This window comes from Lolium perenne, chromosome 2, assembly GCF_019359855.2.
Source record: "Lolium perenne isolate Kyuss_39 chromosome 2, Kyuss_2.0, whole genome shotgun sequence".
In the NCBI taxonomy this organism is placed as follows: domain Eukaryota; kingdom Viridiplantae; phylum Streptophyta; class Magnoliopsida; order Poales; family Poaceae; genus Lolium; species Lolium perenne.
Genome location: NC_067245.2, coordinates 115440769 through 115461788, shown reverse-complemented (window position 1 = coordinate 115461788; position 21020 = coordinate 115440769). Strand labels below are relative to the sequence as shown.

General features: G+C 43.6%; 2 protein-coding genes across 2 annotated transcripts; one reads left to right on the top strand and one right to left on the bottom strand.

The window, feature by feature from the left end:
• Window positions 1–9219: 9219 nt before the first annotated feature.
• LOC127333586 (alpha-galactosidase) lies at window positions 9220–12177 on the top strand. The gene is made up of 15 exons (XM_051359963.2): window positions 9220–9435; window positions 9532–9590; window positions 9705–9761; window positions 9867–9901; window positions 9997–10100; window positions 10193–10268; window positions 10385–10443; window positions 10530–10595; window positions 10711–10794; window positions 10880–10944; window positions 11028–11110; window positions 11233–11323; window positions 11430–11482; window positions 11610–11753; window positions 11877–12177. The coding sequence occupies exons 1-15, from the start codon at window positions 9284–9286 to the stop codon at window positions 11970–11972; spliced, it is 1224 nt and encodes a 407-aa protein (XP_051215923.1). The 5' UTR covers window positions 9220–9283; the 3' UTR covers window positions 11973–12177.
• Window positions 12178–12306: 129 nt separating this feature from the next.
• On the bottom strand, window positions 12307–14188 carry LOC127333587 (uncharacterized). Its single transcript, XM_051359964.2, has 2 exons — window positions 13877–14188; window positions 12307–13650 (listed from the first exon to the last, which is right to left on the bottom strand). Exon 2 carries the CDS (start codon window positions 13546–13548, stop codon window positions 12460–12462), a length of 1089 nt encoding a protein of 362 aa, XP_051215924.1. The 5' UTR covers window positions 13549–13650; window positions 13877–14188; the 3' UTR covers window positions 12307–12459.
• Window positions 14189–21020: the final 6832 nt, after the last annotated feature.

Sequence of the window (21020 nt, the reverse complement as noted above, 5' to 3'; positions counted from 1 at the left end):
CCCCTTGTGAAGACTTTGCAAAGTCCTCATGTTGACAGGGGTCAAGCGGCGATGCCACCACCAACCCACGTCCGCCTTTCCGAATAGGCACATCACATTTGTAGTGGTTTTCCTCAAAAAGTTCACCGCATACAAGTTGTTTTCGACGTACCCAACAAAAGCGACTTTTAGAGTCTTGCTCCACAAGATGACCACAATATCTCTATCAATAAAGATGGCGAAGCCCATCTTGCCAAGGCCGGAAACGAACAACAAGTTATAACCAAGCGTTTTGACAAGCATGACATCCACAAGACTAATGTTGTGTGCAACCACAACCTTGCCAAAAACCAATACCTCGGATGTTGAATTATCGCCAATGGAGATGATGATATCATGAATGTTAGGCCTCAACTCCTTGACGAGATCCTTGCTGCCGGTCATATGACTTGTGCATCAACTATCAAGCACCCATTGTGAACCTCTGGTGGCATAGTTCTACATGAGATCAATTCTTGGATTTAGTTACCCATTTTTAAATGGGTCCTCTTTTGTTAGCAACAAGGGTCTTTGGAACCCAAATAGACCAAGCAATATAACCATCATAAGGGCCAACATATTTTGCATAAACATCACCATAATAATCTTTAAATAAAACATAGTGAGAGTTAGCAATTCCCGCATCATCATCATTAATGGCTTTGCCCTTTGGGGCATCACCACTAATGACAACATTCTTCTTTTATTGTGCGGGAATGGCCTTCTCCTTGTTTTCCTTATTTGCCTTGGCATTATACCCAATGCCCTCCTTCCCCTTTTGACCTTTACTTACTCAAGAGGGGTCATCCAAAGATAGCTTATTTTGGGGAGAGGAGGCTTTAGCAAGTTCATCCTTCAACCTAGAATTTTCCTCAATAATATTTGCATGATCATAAGTAGAGGTAGAAGAGCTTGGAACATCATATTTAGCAAGCTTAATTTGAAGTTGCTCATTCGACTTGGACAGAAGAGAGTGATCACTCTTCAAAGCTTTGTGAGCCTTGTCTAGATCATCTATATCCTTCAAAAGTTTCTCATGATCAATACAAAATTTGGCCTTTTCCTTTTTAAGAACTTTTACCATAGCCCTAGCAAGATCTTTTTTTTATGAGTTTGGCAATTTCATCTTGAGGCTCTACAAGAGTTTCTAGTTTCTCTTCAAGAGAAGCTATAGTTTCTTGATCTTCCTCAAGAGCATTTTTTAAAGAGGCTATTTCAAGAGATTCATCTCTTTCTATTTGTATTTTTTCATCAAGGATATCTTCTAGTTGTGCTAGACGAGACATGAGAGCCCCAGCATGTTTTTTGTTGTCACCTTTCAAGTTAAAGATGAACTCATCGAACTCAAGCATTTCTTGTTTAATTTTTAAGCTAGAATAATCACCCATAGAGTATTTGGCATGTTAGGCATATAGGGGTTAGGGGATGATACCTCGGAAGATTTAGCCATGAAGCAATTTTCTTCCTTCATGTGAATATCCTCATTGGGGAATTCAATTGGTGATGAAGAGGTGGTGGAGATGGATGCAAGGAAACCAACCCATTGGAGGTTTCATCTTCTTCATCATCAACATCATCATCGTCATCATCATCATCATCCCCGGATGTGTATTATTCTTCTTGAGTTGAGAGCATAATAGATGTATCGAAGGAGGATCTTTCCATGAATCAATGTGCATTCTTGATGTGAGGGTTCTCATTGGGGGGTTCAAAGAGGGATGGAGATGGATTATTGGTAGTGGCACTAGCCGCCAACTCCTTTGTGGTTTCTTCATCACTATCGCTCTCGTTGTCATCGGAAGAATACTCCTCTTTAGTCATTAGCACAATCCTTGATGGCCTCTTATTCTTCTTATTCTTGATGAAGAGTTTCTTGTTGGGAGCCTTTGAATCTTTGCTCTTGTCCTTGGGAATGACCCTTCCACCACGAGTTTCTCTATTCTCATATGGGCACTCGGCGATGAAGTGGAACTTGTCACCACAATTGAAGCAAGATCTTGATCTTGGGCCCGAGATCTTGAACCCGCTTGGCTTTGTTTCTCTTGATGTTTTCTTCTTTTGCTTTGGATGTATCAACCCAAAAGGTTCTTGCATGGAACGCCATATGGTCATGGTAGTGGTATTCCAAATCCTCCGGATAGGACATGCTCCAAGAGGCTCTATATGGTTCTTGAGTGTCCACCTCTTCCACCGTATTGACATTCAAAGCAAGATTTGTACCTCTTGCCATCCCTATAGCCTGATTCCGAGAATCTTGAGAATTTTGTTCGGCCACCTTGAGAGCTTGCATCTCGTGCACCACTTGATAGGAGGTTAGCTTAGGATAGCTTTCTCTTTCAAGGAGACTCTTGACATCAATGGGTTCATAAGGCATCATGCAATCAATATACTTGTCCTTGATCCAAAATTCATCAATATGTTGGGCACCCACATTCCGAAAGGCATCGGCAATGAAGATAATCCTTCTATACATCTGATGATGATCTTCACCTGACAACCTCATGAACCCTTTAGCTTGGTTCCGAAGAGCACTATACTTGTTTCTTTTCATGCTTTCACTTCCCACAAAGATTTCATACAAACCATCCCAAGCTTCCTTGGCGGTGGTGAAGTTCCGAATATAAGCCAAGTCCTTTAACCCCACAGCTTGCTAAATCATGTTCAAGGCGACAGAGTTGAGTTGGTGATCAACCTCTTCTCTTCTATTCAATTTGTCGGGGTTGCTTTCAATAATGATTCTCCAAAGCTCATTGGAGACACTGTATACATGAGAGCGAAACTCAAATTCCACTTATTAAAATCTTCAACATTAAACTTAGGTGCATCACCCCTATTGTTTATATGAGGGTGGGGAACCGGGATATCGGGAGAGCGAAAAGGAGGAGGAACGACATTGTAGCTCTCACCAACACCCGCTTTAGGAGTAGTAATAGGGCTTTTAATTTTGTCTAAGTGTTCACCATCCAAGGGCTTTGTAGTAGAGGGTGAGCCCGAAGCATCTCCCACTACTAAAGAGTCCTTATCATTTTCCTCTGTGACGGGAATGACGAAAGGGTCCGGTTTTATTAGATTCCATGGAGGATCTCAAGGATGTTTCCATCAACTTGAGATCTTCCATGGAAGCCGGCTTTGCGACCTCTTTCGGATTCACATCGTCTGACATACTCTTAGGAGGTTAAGCCCGAAATAAGAGCCGAGGTTCTGATACCAATTGAAAGGATCGTATGCCGCACCTAGAGGGGGGGGGGGGTAATTAGGTGCTACCCAATTTTAGTTCTTTCTTCAATTTAGGCTTGACACAAAGGTAAATTATCTAGATATGCAACTATGTGAATTTACCTAGATGACAAGGTATACAACTAAGCAAGATATAGCTAGACAAGATATAATAATGCAATCAAGGATAGAGGTAACCGAGAGTGGAGCAACAACAACAACAACAACAACAGTAGCACCAGCAACAACCAAACAACTAGGGTTTCCAAATGGAACACTAGCAAAGGGGCCCTCAAGCGAGAGAGGGGAAACAACAACAATAACAATAACAACAACAACAACAACAACCAAACAACTAGGGTTTCCAAATGGAACACTAGCAAAGGGGCCCTCAAGCAAGTGAGGGGGAAATGCAAATCGCTTCGGTGAAGATGTAGAACGGGGTATTCTCTATTCTCCAAAGCTCAAGAGATTTGGGTGGTTGAGGGAGGAGATCTGATGATTTTCGAGTTCTTGGTGGCTCAGCAATGGTGAAGAAGACTTGAGGGTTTGAGCAACTTTCCAAGGTAGGGGAAAGGTCCTATTTATACCACCCAGCAGCTGACCGTTGGAGCATCTTCAGCGGCACTACCGCCGAGGACGAGTGGCAGTACCATTCCTGGCAGGAAGTCCAGAGCCTGCTCGATGCAGATGACCACGGACGACTGTGCCGTCAGAACCAGTGGCGGTGCCGCTAGTTCCAGCGGAAGTGCCGACCGCACCGGCGGTAGTACCGCCAGCAGGACTGTCCGAGCTCAAGTGCCGCCAGGGGCAGAGGCACTGCCGCCAGCCTTGGCGGTAGTACCGCCCAGATCAGGGGCAGTGCCGCCGTGAACGGCGGCAGTGCCACCCAAATTTGGCACATGCATGGAAAAATGGTGACTTTCATATTTTCTTCTCGGGGACTACCCGTCGATAAACAGTTACGTAATTTCTCTGTAACACTTAGCAACATATTAAACGATCACCGATGTTGTCATCAAACACACAAAATATTAGAGATCATGAAATGCTCTTTCACATGATCTCTGGACAACTCTTCTTTCCCTGTTCTAACTGCTTACATCTTCAGACCTACTTTGATGCTACTTTGTGTTAATTGATGGTTCTGTCTTACTTGGAAGATGAAGAAATAGACAGTGGTATCCCGTTTGTGTGCATAGGCTTAGCTGTGAGCTATGACTCTATTGACAGCGGAAGGGATTTGGTTACGCTGGTTAATGGAGAATTTTTGGTTTTTCTGCTACCACACCGACTCCTCTCTTATCAGATAGTACAGATGCCGTCAGTATTGCGTGTGACCTGGTGAAGGATCACCTAGCAGATGCGTGTTGATGTCTCATTTGCACATAATGATGTGCATGATCAGGTTCTCGCTCTTTAGTATGTGCTTTGTGATTTAAAATAGGCGGATTTGTTCACGAAGGGCGTATAATGTGTTTTTTCTCTCCAAACTCGGTGTTGTTTATCCACCATGGGTTTAAGTGAGGTGCTAGAGATGTATAGCCCTCTTTATTTTATATATATACATGTGTATTTTCATTGTACTGCACTTTGCTATAGATGTACATGTATTGGCCTTTGAACCTCCCTGTTGAAGAAGTAGGCCTTCGTCACAGCTGTACATGTATTTGTCTTTGATCCTCTATGAATGATAGTTGGTCATTTCCAACAACTTCGATATGGACTAGGACGCGATGCAATCTTACTTCGTATTGAAGAAGAGTGAGAGAAGACGAGAAATTAAAACACCACGAGCATGGGTACCATCGGGCTACTTGGTTAGCAGCGGAAGGTAAGTTGGCACTTTTTTTATGGAGATGGAAGATTGGTACTAGCGTAGCTAATGGATTAACTAACTAGAGTGGATTTTGTACACCCACGCATGGGTGTGGGTGTTTCCGTCACCGTTGATTGTGCTTTGACATTCGGATAAAAAGAGGAGAGAGAAAGGAATCTTTTCATATACTATGGTAATTTATGCCAATGTTGGAAGGCATGGGGGCACGAATCTCGAGGAATAAATGAATGGTGACGGAAACACCCACACCCATGCGTGGGTGTACAAAAGTATTTCCGTTAACTAATTAATCTCAATCAACACACTAACAAAATAATAATGTTTTAAAAAAATTTAGTGGCTAGGTTGGTAAAAATGTGTGTATAATTTGAGGAGAAACCAGGCATTGATTCATGGCACAACCCGGATTCATATCTACCAAAATTTTGGGATGTACGAATGAATGCACAAAAATAAAGAAGGAACAAGTCTGACTACTAGCAACTAAATTTGGACAAATGGTACTATTTACAGACGGATTCACCTTCATTTTTTCTCTCAGAATTTGTGTGTTGAGTTTGGGTCTAAACTTTATGATATGGTACATAGATATTGTGCAATAGTGGAGGGCGGACGAATGGCGCTCGGGCTCGTTTGCTCACGATAAAGTGTGTGGCTGTGGTGACTTCTTGGGCAATTAATGCTAGTCTTTAACAATTGTTTGAGTATCAATATACATTGCAATACATGCGTATATGGAGGAGGTGAAGCGTAGAAAATTTAATGTAACTGCTGGACAGGTGGTACAGGAATTAAATTTGGTCTGGTCTGTGCAGCTGGCCAGACGTGTACCACGAGCTTGAATCTCGTTTGACACATCCTGGACCGGTGATTAAGGGCACAACCCGGTCATTTGGTATTTTTTTTAAGAGAACGTATGTGCTTTATTAATCAACCAGAACAGAATATATGAAGTTTGAGATAAATTGAATATAGTTGTAGGACACATGCTCCTGCTAGTAAGAAACCCTAGCTCTCGCGTCGCGCTCGCCTGCGACCGAGAGCCCCTTGGCGGCGCCCCTCAACACCCTTCCTCTCACCTCCCCTCCCCTCGCCACCGTTAGAGGGCGTCGCCGGGCCTCCCTCTCCCTTGCGCGGTGCTGGCGGCGCGGGCCGTCCGCTGCCGGTGAGGGCGCCGCGCTGGGTGTCGGGCGTGGCGGCGCGGAGCTCCGACATCGGCATAGAGACGGCGCGCCCCTGGGCGTGCTCGTGGCGACGGCGGGTGGTCCCACTCTTCCATCATGGGGATGGCGTGGAGCGGGCGATGGGGGATCTTGGTGTTGGCATCATTTCGACTTTGCCAGCTCCCAGATCGCGATTCGAAAACCTATCTCGGGGGCAGCGGGCAGCTGAGTTCTCGGGCGTGGTGTGAGGATGCTTCCGAGCGAAAGCACAACGCCTCGATGCCAATGCTGGTGTTGTCTATGGGTGTCGTAACCATCTTGGGGGTGCTGTGGTGGGTATCCTCCCCGTGGTACCTCTCCGGGTGAAAACCCAGACCTCACGGTCTCGACGGCGGCGGCAAAGTGCATTGTTACCTCTTGGGGGCTTTGATCTTCTCCCCACCTTGTATCAATTCGGCCATTGCGGCTTTATTTATAAAGTGGGAGAGAAATCCTATTTTGAGGAGTTACAAATAATTTATTAGCGAAAATCTGTTCTAATATTATGCGGTTTTGTTAAAAGTTTTGTGTTGTTGATTCAATGCATGTTTAATATTGCTATAATTGGCATGGTTAATCGCATAACACATACCGGTTCGCTTGTTATTGATTTCAACAACTAGTATCGTGCAAAATTTAACTTGTAGATTTACAAAAATTGTTTTGAAAGAATGTAAAGATAGTATGTACATGGATAATATTAATTAGACCGATACTTTTGCGAACTTAACTGTCTTGATTTTTATAATTTAGGCATGTCATATGAACATTTTTTTATCGATACCCATTTGAATTGCAGACACGTCTGATTGGAATGTATGCAGCAAACATACACTTTACTGTTTAGTTTGCTACTGACCTGTAGTTTCTAGAATAATACGATAACGTGTGAACATAACTCTAATTTTTTTCCTTAATTATGAGGATTGTTGGTTGAAAAGGTAAATATCTACCCTCTGATCCATAATAAGTGTCGGGAACTTAGTACAAAAATTATAATAACTTAGTACTAAATCTCCGTCACTTATTATGGATCGGAGAGGGACTATTTTGTACTAATTGTCTAATTTTGTTTGCCTGAAGATATTCTTTGGAGGAAGAGGAGTAGTGATATGTACTCCACCGGTCCTAAAATATAGGCACTACATATTTTTAAGGTATAACTTTAACTAACAAATTGATCAACAAAATATGAGTTATATGTCATCAAAATTACACCATTTAATTTCTATTCAAAAGATGTTTCCGACAATATGCTTTTGGTATCATATAGCTTGCTCCCTCCATTCACAATTAGACCACGTTATGAGTTTAGTCAAAGTCAAATTTAATAAAGTTTGACTAAATATTTAGGAAGAAATATTAACACCTATAAAATAAAATCTATATTATTAGAATCGTCAACAATTCTACTTTCATATTATATACATTTGATATGATGGTTGTTGCTATTTTTCTATATTCATGATTAAATTTGATAAAGTTTTACTTTGACTAAACCTAAAATGCAAACTAAATAAAAACGGAGGGAGTAGCATTTTATTGATTAAGTTATTGGTCAAAATTTTGGCTGAAAATACAAAGTGGTCTTACATATAAAAACGGAAGGGGTACTAGGATTTAGAAACGAACCTCTTGACAACGTCTTGCATTTATTTCACACCCTAGGTGGTTGTCCGGTAGATATCAAGGCTGGCAGCTTTTGGATCTCCTTGTGGTAGGATGCATACGAGTAAGGTGGTTGGGGGCCTCACGGCTGTGTATTCATGTCCCTATTTACAGAACCATATACTTTTTTTTTTTTTTTTTGAGACCCCTCATCGTATTCAAATGAAGATCTCGAACTTATGCACTAACTCAACACCACACTCACACCACACACACGCACACCACTAGTGCACAAGTTAGACCCTAGAACTATACACACAGCACACATAATTTGGGTGTCCCTAGGAGCTAGTAGTTGTGGCACATATGTGTGGAGGGGATTTTATTGTGGAACAGTGTTCCTGGTGAGACATCCAAAATTCGTCCCAGCAGGGATCGAACCCAGGACGGGTAGTTAGGCCACTGCCTTTCGCTACCACCGCGCTAGCAGCGCGTTCTCTACAGAACCATATACTAAACGAGATCTGACATCACTGTAAGAAATGAACGGCTTGACAAGGGTGGGATAAAAGGAGCAACCAAGCTCGGGCACACTTCGAAGTTTTCGTGCAATAGTGGTGTTATTTTTTCTTTACCATGAATAACTCATCAATGGCCGCAGGGAGCAGATCGGGCCGGCAATCCGTGAGCCACACACGTGTCCGGAGCGTGCACTTTGCCATGGCCATCAGAGTTTTTGCGTTGAGTTTGAATCAAAAAGTTTATGATATACCAGTATATATATATATATATGTATCATTATATTTTGAATATTTCTAGAATTAAACGTTGAATTTAAGGCCTATGGTACATTGGTACTAGTACACCTCAACGCTAGGTGTTGTAGCACACCCAAAAATGTGTCGCTGTAAGCTGGCTGATAATTCTGTTCTGCTATATTGTTTGTGTGCCGGGTGAACTTATCTGTATCCACCAAATGTGTACTGGACAGCTAGCAATGCAGGAAAAGCCACTCGCGGCCTCCATTGCTAAAATCTGCAATCTGCAGTTATCATCTTACCATCTGTGTGTGCATGATTTTGATTCCTTTTCCCGTCTTGTTTCACACGAAAATCATCCAAAAATAAGTAAATTCCGGTGAGCTTTCCCCCGGTGGATCTGGCTGGGCTTTGATGGAGCCAACCCAACGAGACACACAGTGCGGAACAGACGCTACGTGTGCGGGTAGCGTGACAAGCCCAGAACATAAAGCGGAGCTGGCGGCCACGTCACACGCGCTGGACAGGAAGCCACATAAATCGCATCACGCTCTGTCTTGGTCTGCATAACAACCAGGACGAGGAGCTCCAGTCACCATTGTCAGTTGCACACGTAGGGAGGGACAGCTGGGAACGAAACAATGGCGGAGATCAATCGTTGCGGCGCTGCTCTCCTGCCACTCGCCGTCGCGCTAATCGGCTGCAGCCTCGTCGCCGACGGCGCCGTGACGGGCGGCGGCACCTCCCGCCGCCTCCTCGTCGACAACGGGCTCGCGCGGACGCCACAGATGGGGTGAGAACTCATCCGGCTGGCCATCTATTTCTCCACCGACAGAAATAGTCATCGTCCTTGCTGATGCTGAATTTGCGCCCGTTTGATCTGTGTCAGATGGAACAGCTGGAACCATTTCGGCTGCGACATCAACGAGACGGTCATCAGGAGCACCGGTAAGACCACTCCAACCAAATCATCTCTTGATTAAGGACAACCCTTATAGTATGCACATCGCATTCTTGGATAAAGCGACAAATCTTGTTTCATAATCTGCATTTGGGGAACAGTTGATGCGCTCGTCTCATCCGGCCTCACAAGCGCAGGGTACACATACGTCAACCTGGGTAAGTAGGTACACACATGTGGTATTTCTTTGTATGTGATCAAGCATAGTAATTAGTAGGTGTCAGCCAGAGAGCCTCGCTGACATTTTTTGCTACTACCTTCAGATGATTGCTGGGCAGATAACCAACGGACCAAAGAGGTACACCTGTTCTTCCCTGAATGTTATGCCCCGGCGTTCTCTCTCAAATACGGTACAGTATATATAACTGATGACGCTGGCTGATTGATCGTTAGGGTTACATGGCTGCTAATCCAGAGAAGTTTCCGTCGGGTATTAAGGCCCTCGCAGACTATGTGCACAGCAAGGGACTTAAGCTAGGCTTGTACTCTTCAGCCGGGTAAGTGTTGTTCTGGATCTGCAGTTCTTCACTAGTTCATTCGAAGATTAACACACACACACTGCTTGGGGAATTTCTTTTGCAATGTTCAGGACGAGAACTTGCAGCAACAGGATGCCAGGATCCCTGGGTCACGAGGACACCGACGCTAAGACATTTGCCTCATGGGTAACTTCTGGAACCACAGTAAAAAGAATCAGTCATCTAGATCGATCACCGAATATTCTTTTTTCAAAGAAAAGATCTTTGGGGATAAATGCCGAGATTTTGTTCCCCTTACACAGGGTGTGGATTACTTGAAGTACGACAACTGTTACCGTGATGACTCAAACGAGCTTGTCAGGTAAAATCATTTCGTCAGCTATGCCGTAAATAAGATTTCACCGCTTGGCTTCCAGCTATGTTTTGAACTTGGGACATTGACCGCAGATTTCCCAGAATGTCTCACGCATTGAGGAACTCCGGCCGTCCCATCTTCTACTCACTTTGTGAATGGTATGGTGACATATGAAGTTCATAACCATATATGTTCCTTTTGGGTACTGATGAAACATAAAAATTACCGTAGCTGTTTGATACTATGTGCCATTTAATTGCTGTTTCATCTTAGGGGCTACATGGACGTGGTAACATGGGGTGGCTCATACGGGAACAGCTGGAGGACAACCGGCGACATCAACGACACATGGACAAGGTAACAGTAGATCGGAATCCGATACACCGGTGAAAATCGCTACTTTGTGCAAACTTTCTTACTTGGTGCTTGCACGACTAAACAGCATACTGAATAACATCGATCAGAACGACGCCTACGCCAAGTACGCAAAGCCAGGAGGCTGGAACGGTTAGTGGATCACACCCAAACATCGTGATTTCGATGCGATCATCGTAATGCCCGATCACTCACTGTCGTTGTCACTCGTACAGATCCTGATATGCTCGAGGTCGGCAATGGTGGGTTGACACACGACGAGTACATCGTACACTTCAGCTTGTGGGCCATTGCCAAGGTACTACCTTGCCAATAGTTAAGAACTGACGTCACTGAATAAATAATACTGTACTAGTTCAAACGTAACGACTACTATTCTTGTTCAGATTGTTCACCAGTTTTTCGTGTACCGTTCTACAGGCTCCTTTGATAATCGGCTGTGATGTGACGAGCATCTCCAAGGATACTTTGGCGATATTATCAAATCCAGAAGTCATCGCGATTAACCAAGGTCAGAACAAGTGTTCGACCTGGCCATTCCAAGCAGATTATGTTGCTTAGGCACTTAGAATCATCTGACATGAATTCCTTATGAACGGAAAATGTGGCGCTCGCAGATCGTTTTGGTATCCAGGGAAGGAGAGTGAGGAAGTATGACAATGAAATCGAGGTACAGGATTTTAGCAGCTCACCGGGAAAAAAAATTCACTTCAAGAAAAGTCTACTCTTGTGCAGCAAAAAAATGAATCCGTTTTTTCTGAGTCAAATTTCGTTCCATGGCGTTCTTGTTTCTGCAGGTATGGGCAGGGCGGCTCTCGGGACACAGGAAGGCGGTGCTGCTGCTGAACCGAGGGGCTACAACCAGACGGTCGATCACCGCGACATGGGCCGACGTCGGGATCCGGCGAGGTGTGGCCGCTGAGGCGAGGGACGTCTGGAAGGTCAATATATGAACCCACATTCTTGCTCGATCGCTGCTAATTTTCCTGCTTAGGTTACAGATGAAATGGCTTTCCGGTGTGGTTTCCATTTTGACTGGTCTGTTTCTGGGTCGATATATGCAGCACGAGACGCTCCCAGGGAGGATCGCCGGCATGCTGACGGCGGAGGTCGGGCCACACTCGTGCAAGCTCTTCATCCTGACGCCGGTCGGCCGGTGAGGGTTGCTCCAGATTAGATCGACGATCAGGCACAGCTACCAGAAACTAGAGACTGAAGAGATGTATGCATGTATGAGAAGAAAGTAAAGTTATGCAGCTTGTGATGCTTGACCTGAAGCGAGCGAGAATATAGCAGTGTCTTTTGGTTCAGAGCACGCTGAATAAAATTGCGAATGGAATTGTACTGCATGCTCTGTTCCGTTAATCCATCTGTCTTGTCTGTTGATCGGGTTGTTGAGTCCGAAAGAAAGGCCACCGTCTGGGCAGCTAGCTAAGCAAACAAACCCATTTCTCAGCAGCTCGATGTCTTCTTGGCATCAGCAAAAACATGAGAATTCAGAAATTTGAAAAAAGTATACACTGTCGCACACCCCAAAGTCCCAATCTGGGAAGGGAAATAATATGCTACCAATCAATAACCATAGTTGAGGTATATCATCAGATTAACAGTACGCCTAAACATCATGAGATGCTTGAATCAGGATTGCTAGCATCTGGATGCCAACTGCAACTTATCACTTTGAAAGTTTGCCCAAACAGAGCAGCTTTTATTCGGTCCTTCTTGCCTTTGCCTCATCGCTCTCTTCTCGCAGTGGATCTTTTCTGCAAAGAATTCTTGGATTTCTACAGCCTCCTTTGGCAAGGGTGTTTCGTTCATTAGGATCTTGACGGCGAACTCGATGCACGTGTCTCTGTCAGATTCTCCATAGAGGGACGCCAGAGCAGATTCTGCACTTGAAAGATCAAACTCAACGTTCCCATTCTCTAGAACCAGGCCTGAAACTGTTTTGGAGTCAAAACCTGCTGCATCGTTTGCTCTGTCTTTCAGTTTCAGGGGATCAAAGTCATTATTTGTTTGAACGGCAGTCCTATGAAGTGCGTCGGCACCGGGACGGTTGCTCTCCTTGAGGTGAGGTAAAGTATCTGTTGCAGGGACAATGGTCTGCACAACAGAGTTTGCATATGTACCATTGCTCACCTTGAGCTCAGCTGCAACATTATCACCTCCATGATTCCTGCCCTTTGTATCAAGTGAAGTAATACTATCAGCTGCTACACTGAGCTGCTTGTCAGCACAGTTCGCACCTGCTCCATTGCCCTGCTCAATAGCCGCACCGCGGTTCTCCTCAACCTTAGCCGCGTCTGCGTCTCTAGGAGTCGACTCCATCTTCTCCGAGCCACCACTCTGAAGCGTGCTGCTTGCAGCCGTTCCAAGATTCAGAAACCCATCCAGCGACATTGCCCATGACGTGCCAGCAGGCTTGTTGCCCCTAGGCCGGACGGAGCGTCTCCCACGGTTCTTGGGGTCCAGGCATCCACGGAACTCTGTTTCTACTTCTTCCGAACTATACCTTCTTGGCTTCTTCTTTGTCCGTGTAGACGCACGGCACGGTGGCGTGCTGCAGCGTCCCTGGTCGGATCTCGTCCTCTTCCTCGAGCCGCCGCTGCCATCGTTCTCGGACCTGCTTGGCTCTTCTGTGGGATCGAGGAGGGTCTCGGCTGGCACTACTCCCCACGGCGCAGAATTCCGTCCCCTGGGGCGGGCTGATTGGCTTCTGTGATTCCTCGGATGCATCTTAATCTAGTTCATGCGCGTCGCGATGTCCCTTTCCAGTTTCGCTATTCAGTACCAAACTCCTGTAGTAGTTTCTTGTTGCGTAACAACTCGGTTTGTTTCCTGCAACAGAAGACAACGAAATTGGATGAGATGAATAATCCATTCCATCGATGAATTGAACTCCCCCTAGTATGTAACTGGAGCGAAACAGCAAATCCAAAAGCGCATGAGGAAAATCAATCGAATAAAGAAACATGATCCCCAATTAATCGTAATTAATTAACAGCAACTAGTAGGCGGATATTAGACATGGGAATGCACGATTCGTGATCAGTCTGTTACGAACCAGTTTGGCGTGAGTCCGAAGGAAAGTAGGAGATGGGCGGCGAAGGATCGATCGAGGTTGCTAGCAAGCAATGTCTCCGTCAGCCGCCAGCCGCCAGCGACAAGAGAGACAGAGTCTTCGAGAGGGAGATTTGTCCGTCGTTGTTACTGCTTCGATTGGAAGGTAGCCCTTTTTTCAGGAGAATCCGTGTCCGTCCGGACTCAAGTAGGACTCGCCGGCCGCCGCGACTGCGGGACCTCGCCGCCGCCTTTGTCTCTGATTCTGATCACGCGTGGTTTTTACCCTGTTAGGGTATCGCACGAAAGTTTTATATGTGCCCTATATACGCGTGGTTTTAGAAATTTGGCCACACCCGTTGTATTTCCTCGGTCTAAAATAAATGGCGCAGATTTTGTCTTAATTGAGCAAGCATGTAGATATATACGCATCTAGATCAAATCTTTGTCAATTAATTTAGACCGGAGACAAAAAAAAGTTACGTTTGAATAATGTGTTTTCACTTTTTTATTATTAAGATTTATCAAAAGTACCTTTTATGTAACTTTTTCCATATAAGGGGTCTGTGGACTTTTATCCAAATGGTGCATAAATTTTACATCAAGATATGAGTGGTAAATCTTAGTTGCAAGCAACACACAAGAAAATGGAAAAAAAACTTGAGTGTTTAAACGGACCTCCAAGCAATTCAAATAGAAAATATTTAGATGTGTACAAAAGGCAAGTGCTAGCACTCGAACTCAGCGGACAGAGATCCAGTGCCTTGCTGTGAACGAGTCACACCGTGCCTTGCCCCTATACATCTACCGTTCAAATCAATCCATGGGCTAAGCCTAGGTTCACCAACGCACAAAAAATGATCGTTCTATCTTTAGGTGAGCAGATAACTACAAAGGTGGTTTTACAATGATTGTATACTAAAAAAAAATTAGAAAAAGTTTCATATTTAGAGGGACATGTTCGCACGTAAAGTTTCACATAAAATCGACAATTTTATGCCCTGTGTAAAAGACAAAAAATGTCTAGAGAAATAGACTATTTTATCACAAAAATGTTGTCTTTTTTACACAGGGGCACAAAACATATCGGGTTTTGCTGAAACAACTTTCTAAGCATGTAACATGTCGGGATACACATGATTTTTTTTATATATTTTTTAACATTTTAAAATATGTTTAAAATGCATTTCAAATAAATGGTGCAGATGCACCTAGGTGCAGAAACACCCTGCCCAGAAAAGAATGCTCTATAATGGTAATAGTGCCTCTTCCTATTAAGCTAGTCTTTGGATATGAGAAGGGCCAATACCTTAAAGCATATTTTTTCTCTCCTGGTTGGTTGCATTTTGGTACTCCCAATGCTACCTACTCAGTGTGCTTCAAAATAATTGAAGTTTTAATTGTCTAAAGTCAAACTACTATATTAAGTTTGATCAAGTTTATAAGAAAATATATCAATATCTGAAAAATTAATTTAATTTTATCATATTCATCTATAATATGTTGTTTTTTGGACTCTCCTGTTTATTAACTAAAGCACACTTACATCTTCAATTAAACTCGCAACAATAAAACTCAGAGGAAACTCAAACCAAACATTTGGTTGAGTTCCACACTCATTTGCTAGATTATGAGCTACAAAATTAGACTCCCTAGGACAAAACTCATACTCAGCTCTTATAAAGAGAAGTAGCATGGATGCATATATCTTCTATAATTGGAGCTGTTGCACTTGCTGTGAAGCCACCTGCTTTCTGAACATTTATAACCTCCATACAATCACATTGGATTATAATTTTGTTGCACCCTAGTTGATTTACCAAATATAAACCATGTCTCGCATACAAAGCTTCAGTTGTTGCTGCATCAAAAGCAAAATAAACTTTATTATTGCTTGCTGCAAGAAAATTACCTTTACTGGATAACCGCTCCCGTTGATCATCACAAAGTTTTGGATCAAAAGCTGCATCAACATTGACTATAACGTAACCTTCTCTTGTCTTCCCATTTTCTCTTCCTTTTTGTGTTTGTTTTGGTTTAAATGCACGGACAAAATATACCGTTAATTCTTGAATTGACATAGCTATTTGAGGCAATGTTTGAATTGTTTCACCTTTCACTTTTTGTCTGTGTATCCACCAGATATACCAAGCAGTGATAATAAAGATCTCTCCGACATTTTCAAAAGCTTTAACAAGTTTCTTTATGAATTTAGCCATTATCAGAAAATCAAGAACCACACTACCTGAGCCGTCAATAGCACAAACTTCCTCGACAATATCCCACAGACCAAACTTCCTCCATATTTCTCTTGATCCTTCACATAAGAAAAGTGTGTGCTTTATATCTTCACAAAGATAGGGAAGTATTCCATGCAAACTTTCCAAGTAAATATTTTAATTTTTGTTGGTAAGCTACAATTCCACACCTCATCCCACACAGGGTTAGGTCTAGCAGAATCAGTGCCATCTATTCTTTTCAAGTTCTTGCCAAACGGGACTCCCATTCCATATGATATGTACTTCGGACAGAAAATAAACCATTTTTGTTAAACCTCCAAGCAATTAAATCATCCATCCCATTTTGGTTGAGTGGGATCGACATTATGTTGTTCACATCAATTGCTCAGAAATTTTCCCTTAAGAGTTCCTCGTCCCACTCGCCTGAATATGGATTAATAAGATCCTCAACATTATTCAACAGAATATTTCCTTTGGGGGTAAAAACCTTGCCTGTAGGACTTAGAGGCACCCAAGTATCTTCCGAAATATTAAACTGGTTTCCATCTCCCACACGCCATATTTCCCCTTTCTTGAAGGTATGCAGTCCCACCATTATACTTTGCTAAGTTAATAGGGACCTTTTTAAATTTTGCATCCAAAATTCTCCCATCTGAATAGTACTTGCTTCTTAGAACTCTTGCACATAAACTCAATGGCTTCGGTATTAGTCTCCAGATTTGTTATGCCAGCATAGCTTTGTTGAAACTGCGAGGGCCTCTAAAGCCCATCCCTCCTCTTTTTTGGGCACACACAACTTCCACCAGGCGAGCCAGTGCATTTTTTTTTGTCACATTATCACCCCACCAACATTGAGAGATTGCATCCGTGATCCCCTTTGCATATTTTCTTCGGAACCAAAAATACAAACATTGCATATGTCGGTGTAGCTTGAGCAACAACTTTCAACTTCACTTCTTTCCCTCCCATAGAAAAAGTCCTATCTTTCCGATCATGGCCGTGTTCAAAAACTATATCCCCAAATATTGGAAGCAATCGCTCCTGTCAGCATCCACTAATAAGGGGAGCCCAAGGTACTTATCTGATAAAGCCTCCACCATAATATTAAGAATAGTACATATTTCCACTCTTTTATCCACATGTGCGTTTGGACTAAAATATATGTTGCATTTCGGATCACTTACCAATGGACCTGAGGCTTTGCAATAATCCTCAAGAATCCTTCTCAAACAATTTGCATTTTGCTCATTTGCTTTCATTAGTATTAAAGAGTCATCTGAAAAGAATAAACGTGAGACGGATGGTGTTGGAGATATGCCCAAGAGGCAATAATAAAAGTGGTTATTATATATCTTTATGTTTACGATAAAAGTTTATATACCATGCTATAATTGTATTAACCGAAACATTGATACATGTGTGTTATGTAAACAACAATGAGTCCCTAGTAAGCCTCTTAACTAGCTTGTTGATTAATAGATGATTAGTTTCATAATCATGAACATTGGATGTTATTAATAACAAGGTTATATCATTATATGAATGATGTAATGGACACACCCAATTAAGCGTAGCATAAGATCACGTCATTAAGTTATTTGCTATAAGCTTTCAATACATAGTTACCTAGTCCTTTCGACCATGAGATCATGTAAATCACTTATACCGGAAAGGTACTTTGATTACATCAAACGCCACTGCGTAAATGGGTGGTTATAAAGGTGGGATTAAGTATCCGGAAAGTATGAGTTGAGGCATATGGATCAACAGTGGGATTTGTCTATCCCGATGACGGATAGATATACTCTGGGCCCTCTCGGTGGAATGTCGTCTAAATAGCTTGCAAGCATATGAATAAGTTCATAAGAGACCACATACCACGGTACGAGTAAAGAGTACTTGTCAGGAGACGAGGTTGAACAAGGTATAGAGAGATACCGATGATCAAACCTCGGACAAGTAAAATATCGCGTGACAAAAGGAATTGGTATCGTATGTGAATGGTTCATTCGATCACTAAGTCATCGTTGAATATGTGGGAGCCATTATGGATCTCCAGATCCCGCTATTGGTTATTGGTCAGAGAGAGTTCTCAACCATGTCTACATAGTTCGCGAACCGTAGGGTGACACACTTAAGGTTTGATGTCGTATTAGTAGAACTTGAATATGGAATGGAGTTCGAAGTTTTGTTTGAAGTCTCGGATGGGATCCCGGACATCACGAGGAGTTCCGGAATGGTCCGGAGAATAAGATTCATATATAGGAAGTCATTTTATAAGTTTGAAAATGATCCGGTGCATTTATGGAAGGTTCTAGAAGGTTCTAGAAAAGTCCGGAAGAAATCGCTTTGGAAGGCGGAGTCCCGAAGGGACTCCACCACCCATGGCCGGCCAACCCTAGAGGGGTGGAGTCCCAAGTGGACTCCACCAAGGGGGCCGGCCACCCCCCCTCATGGAAGGGTGGGAGTCCCACTTGAGGTGGGAATCCCACCTTGGGTAGGTTTCCCTACACATGGAAGGTTTTGGGTTGGGGTCTTATTCGAAGACTTGTAGTCCAACACTTGGGGGGTTCCACCTACATAAAGAGGGGCCAAGGGGAGGGGGTCGGCCACCACAACACCACCACCTTGGCCGCACCCCAAGGAGGCCGGCCACCCCCTCTCCCAAACCCTAGCCGCCCCACTCCTCCTCCTCTCCCGCAACGCTTAGCGAAGCTCCGCCGGAGATCTCCATCGCCACCGCCACCACGCCGTCGTGCTGCCGGATTCAAGGAGGAGCTACTACTTCTGCTGCCCACTGGAACGGGGAGAAGGACGTCGTCTTCATCAACACCGAACGTGTGACCGAGTACGGAGGTGCTGCCCGATTGTGGCACCGTCAAGATCTTCTACGCGCTTTTGAAAGCGGCAAGTGATCGTCTACCGCAGCAACAAGAGCCTCATCTTGTAGGCTTTGGAAATCTTCAAGGGTGAGTCTCGTTCATCCCCTCATTGCTCCCGTCTTCTAGATTGCATCTTGGCTTGGATTGCGTTCTCGCGGTAGGAATTTTTTTGTTTTCTATGCAACGAATCCCTACAGTGGTATCAGAGCCGTGTCTATGCATAGATGGTTGCACGAGTAGAACACAATGGTTTTGTGGGCGTTGATGCTTATGTTGTCTTTAGTTTGAGTACTTTGCATCTTTGTGGCATAGTGGGATGAAGCGGCTCGGGCTAACTTTACATGACCGCGTTCATGAGATTTTCTCCACGCTCGACATGCAACTTGTATTGCATAAGTGGCTTTGCGGGTGTCTGTCTCTCCTACTATAGTGAAGATTCAATTTACTCTTCTATTGACAACACTAGTATCACCGTTGTGGTTCATGTTCGTAGGTAGATTAGATCTCACTCGAAAACCCTAAACCACGTAAAATATGCAAACCAAATTAGAGAACGTCTAACTTGTTTTTGCAGGGTTTGGTGATGTGATATGGCCATAATGTGATGATGAATATGTATGAGATGATCATTATTGTATTGTGGCAACCGGCAGGAGCCTTATGGTTGTCTTTAAATTTCATGTTGAGTAGTATTTCAAAGAAGTTGTAATAGTTGCTACATGGGAGAACAATCATGAAGACGGCGCCGTTGACCTTGACGCTACGCCGACGATGATGGAGATCATGCCCGTTGATGATGGAGATCATGTCCGTGCTTTGGAGATGAAGATCAAAGGCGCAAAGACAAAGGGGCCATATCATATCACATATGAACTGCATGTGATGTTAATCCTTTTATGCATCTTATTTTGCTTAGATTGCGACGGTAGCATTATAAGATGATCCCTCTCACTAAAATATCAAGATAATAAAGTGTTCATCCTTAGTAGCACCGTTGCCAAGACTTGTCGTTTCGAAGCATCTCGTGATGATCGGGTGTGATAGACTCAACAAGTGCATACAACGGGTGCAAGCCAGTTTTTGCACATGCGGATACTAAGGTGGCCTTGACGAGCCTAGCATGTACAGACATGGTCTCGGAACACGTGATACCGAAAGGTAGAGCATGAATCATATGATTGATATGATGAACACTTTGAGTGTTCACCATTGAAGTTACATCTTGTCTCGTGATGATCGGACTTGGTGTGGTGGATTTGGTTCGTGTGATCACTAAGACAATTCGAGGGATATTGTTTTGAGTGGGAGTTCACCTAGTTTTTAATTTTGTTGAATTAAAATTTGAACTCAATTTGTCATAAACTTAGTCTAAACTATTGCAAATATATGTTGTAGATATGGCGTCCCCAATCAATTTTAACCAGTTCCTAGAGAAAGAAAAGCTTAAGAGCAACGGTAGCAACTTCACCGACTGGTTCCGTCATGTGAGGATTTTCCTCGCTGGCGGAAATCTGCAATATGTGCTTCATGCACCGCTAGGTGACCCTCCTGCAGAAACTGAAACCGATGAAGTAAAGAATGTTTACGAGACTCGGAAAACTCGGTACTCTCAAGTTCAGTGTGCCATCCTATGCGGTCACGGAAGCCGATCTTCAAAAACGTTTTGAGCACCACGATCCTCATGAGTTGGTCAATGAGCTGAAAGCTATCTTTGAAACTCATGCGGCCGTGGAATGCTATGAAGCATCGAAACACTTCTTCAGCTGCATGATGGAAGAAGGCAGCTCCGTTAGTGAGCACATGCTCGCTATGACCGGGCATGCGAAGAAACTCAGTGACTTGGGAATAGTAATTCCTAACAGACTGGGGATTAATCGTGTCCTTCAATCACTGCCACCTAGTTATAAGAACTTTGTGATGAACTACAATATGCAGAACATGAACAAAGAGTTACCTGAACTCTTCGCCATGCTAAAATCTGCTGAGATTGAGATCAAGAAAGAGCACCAAGTGTTGATGGTCAACA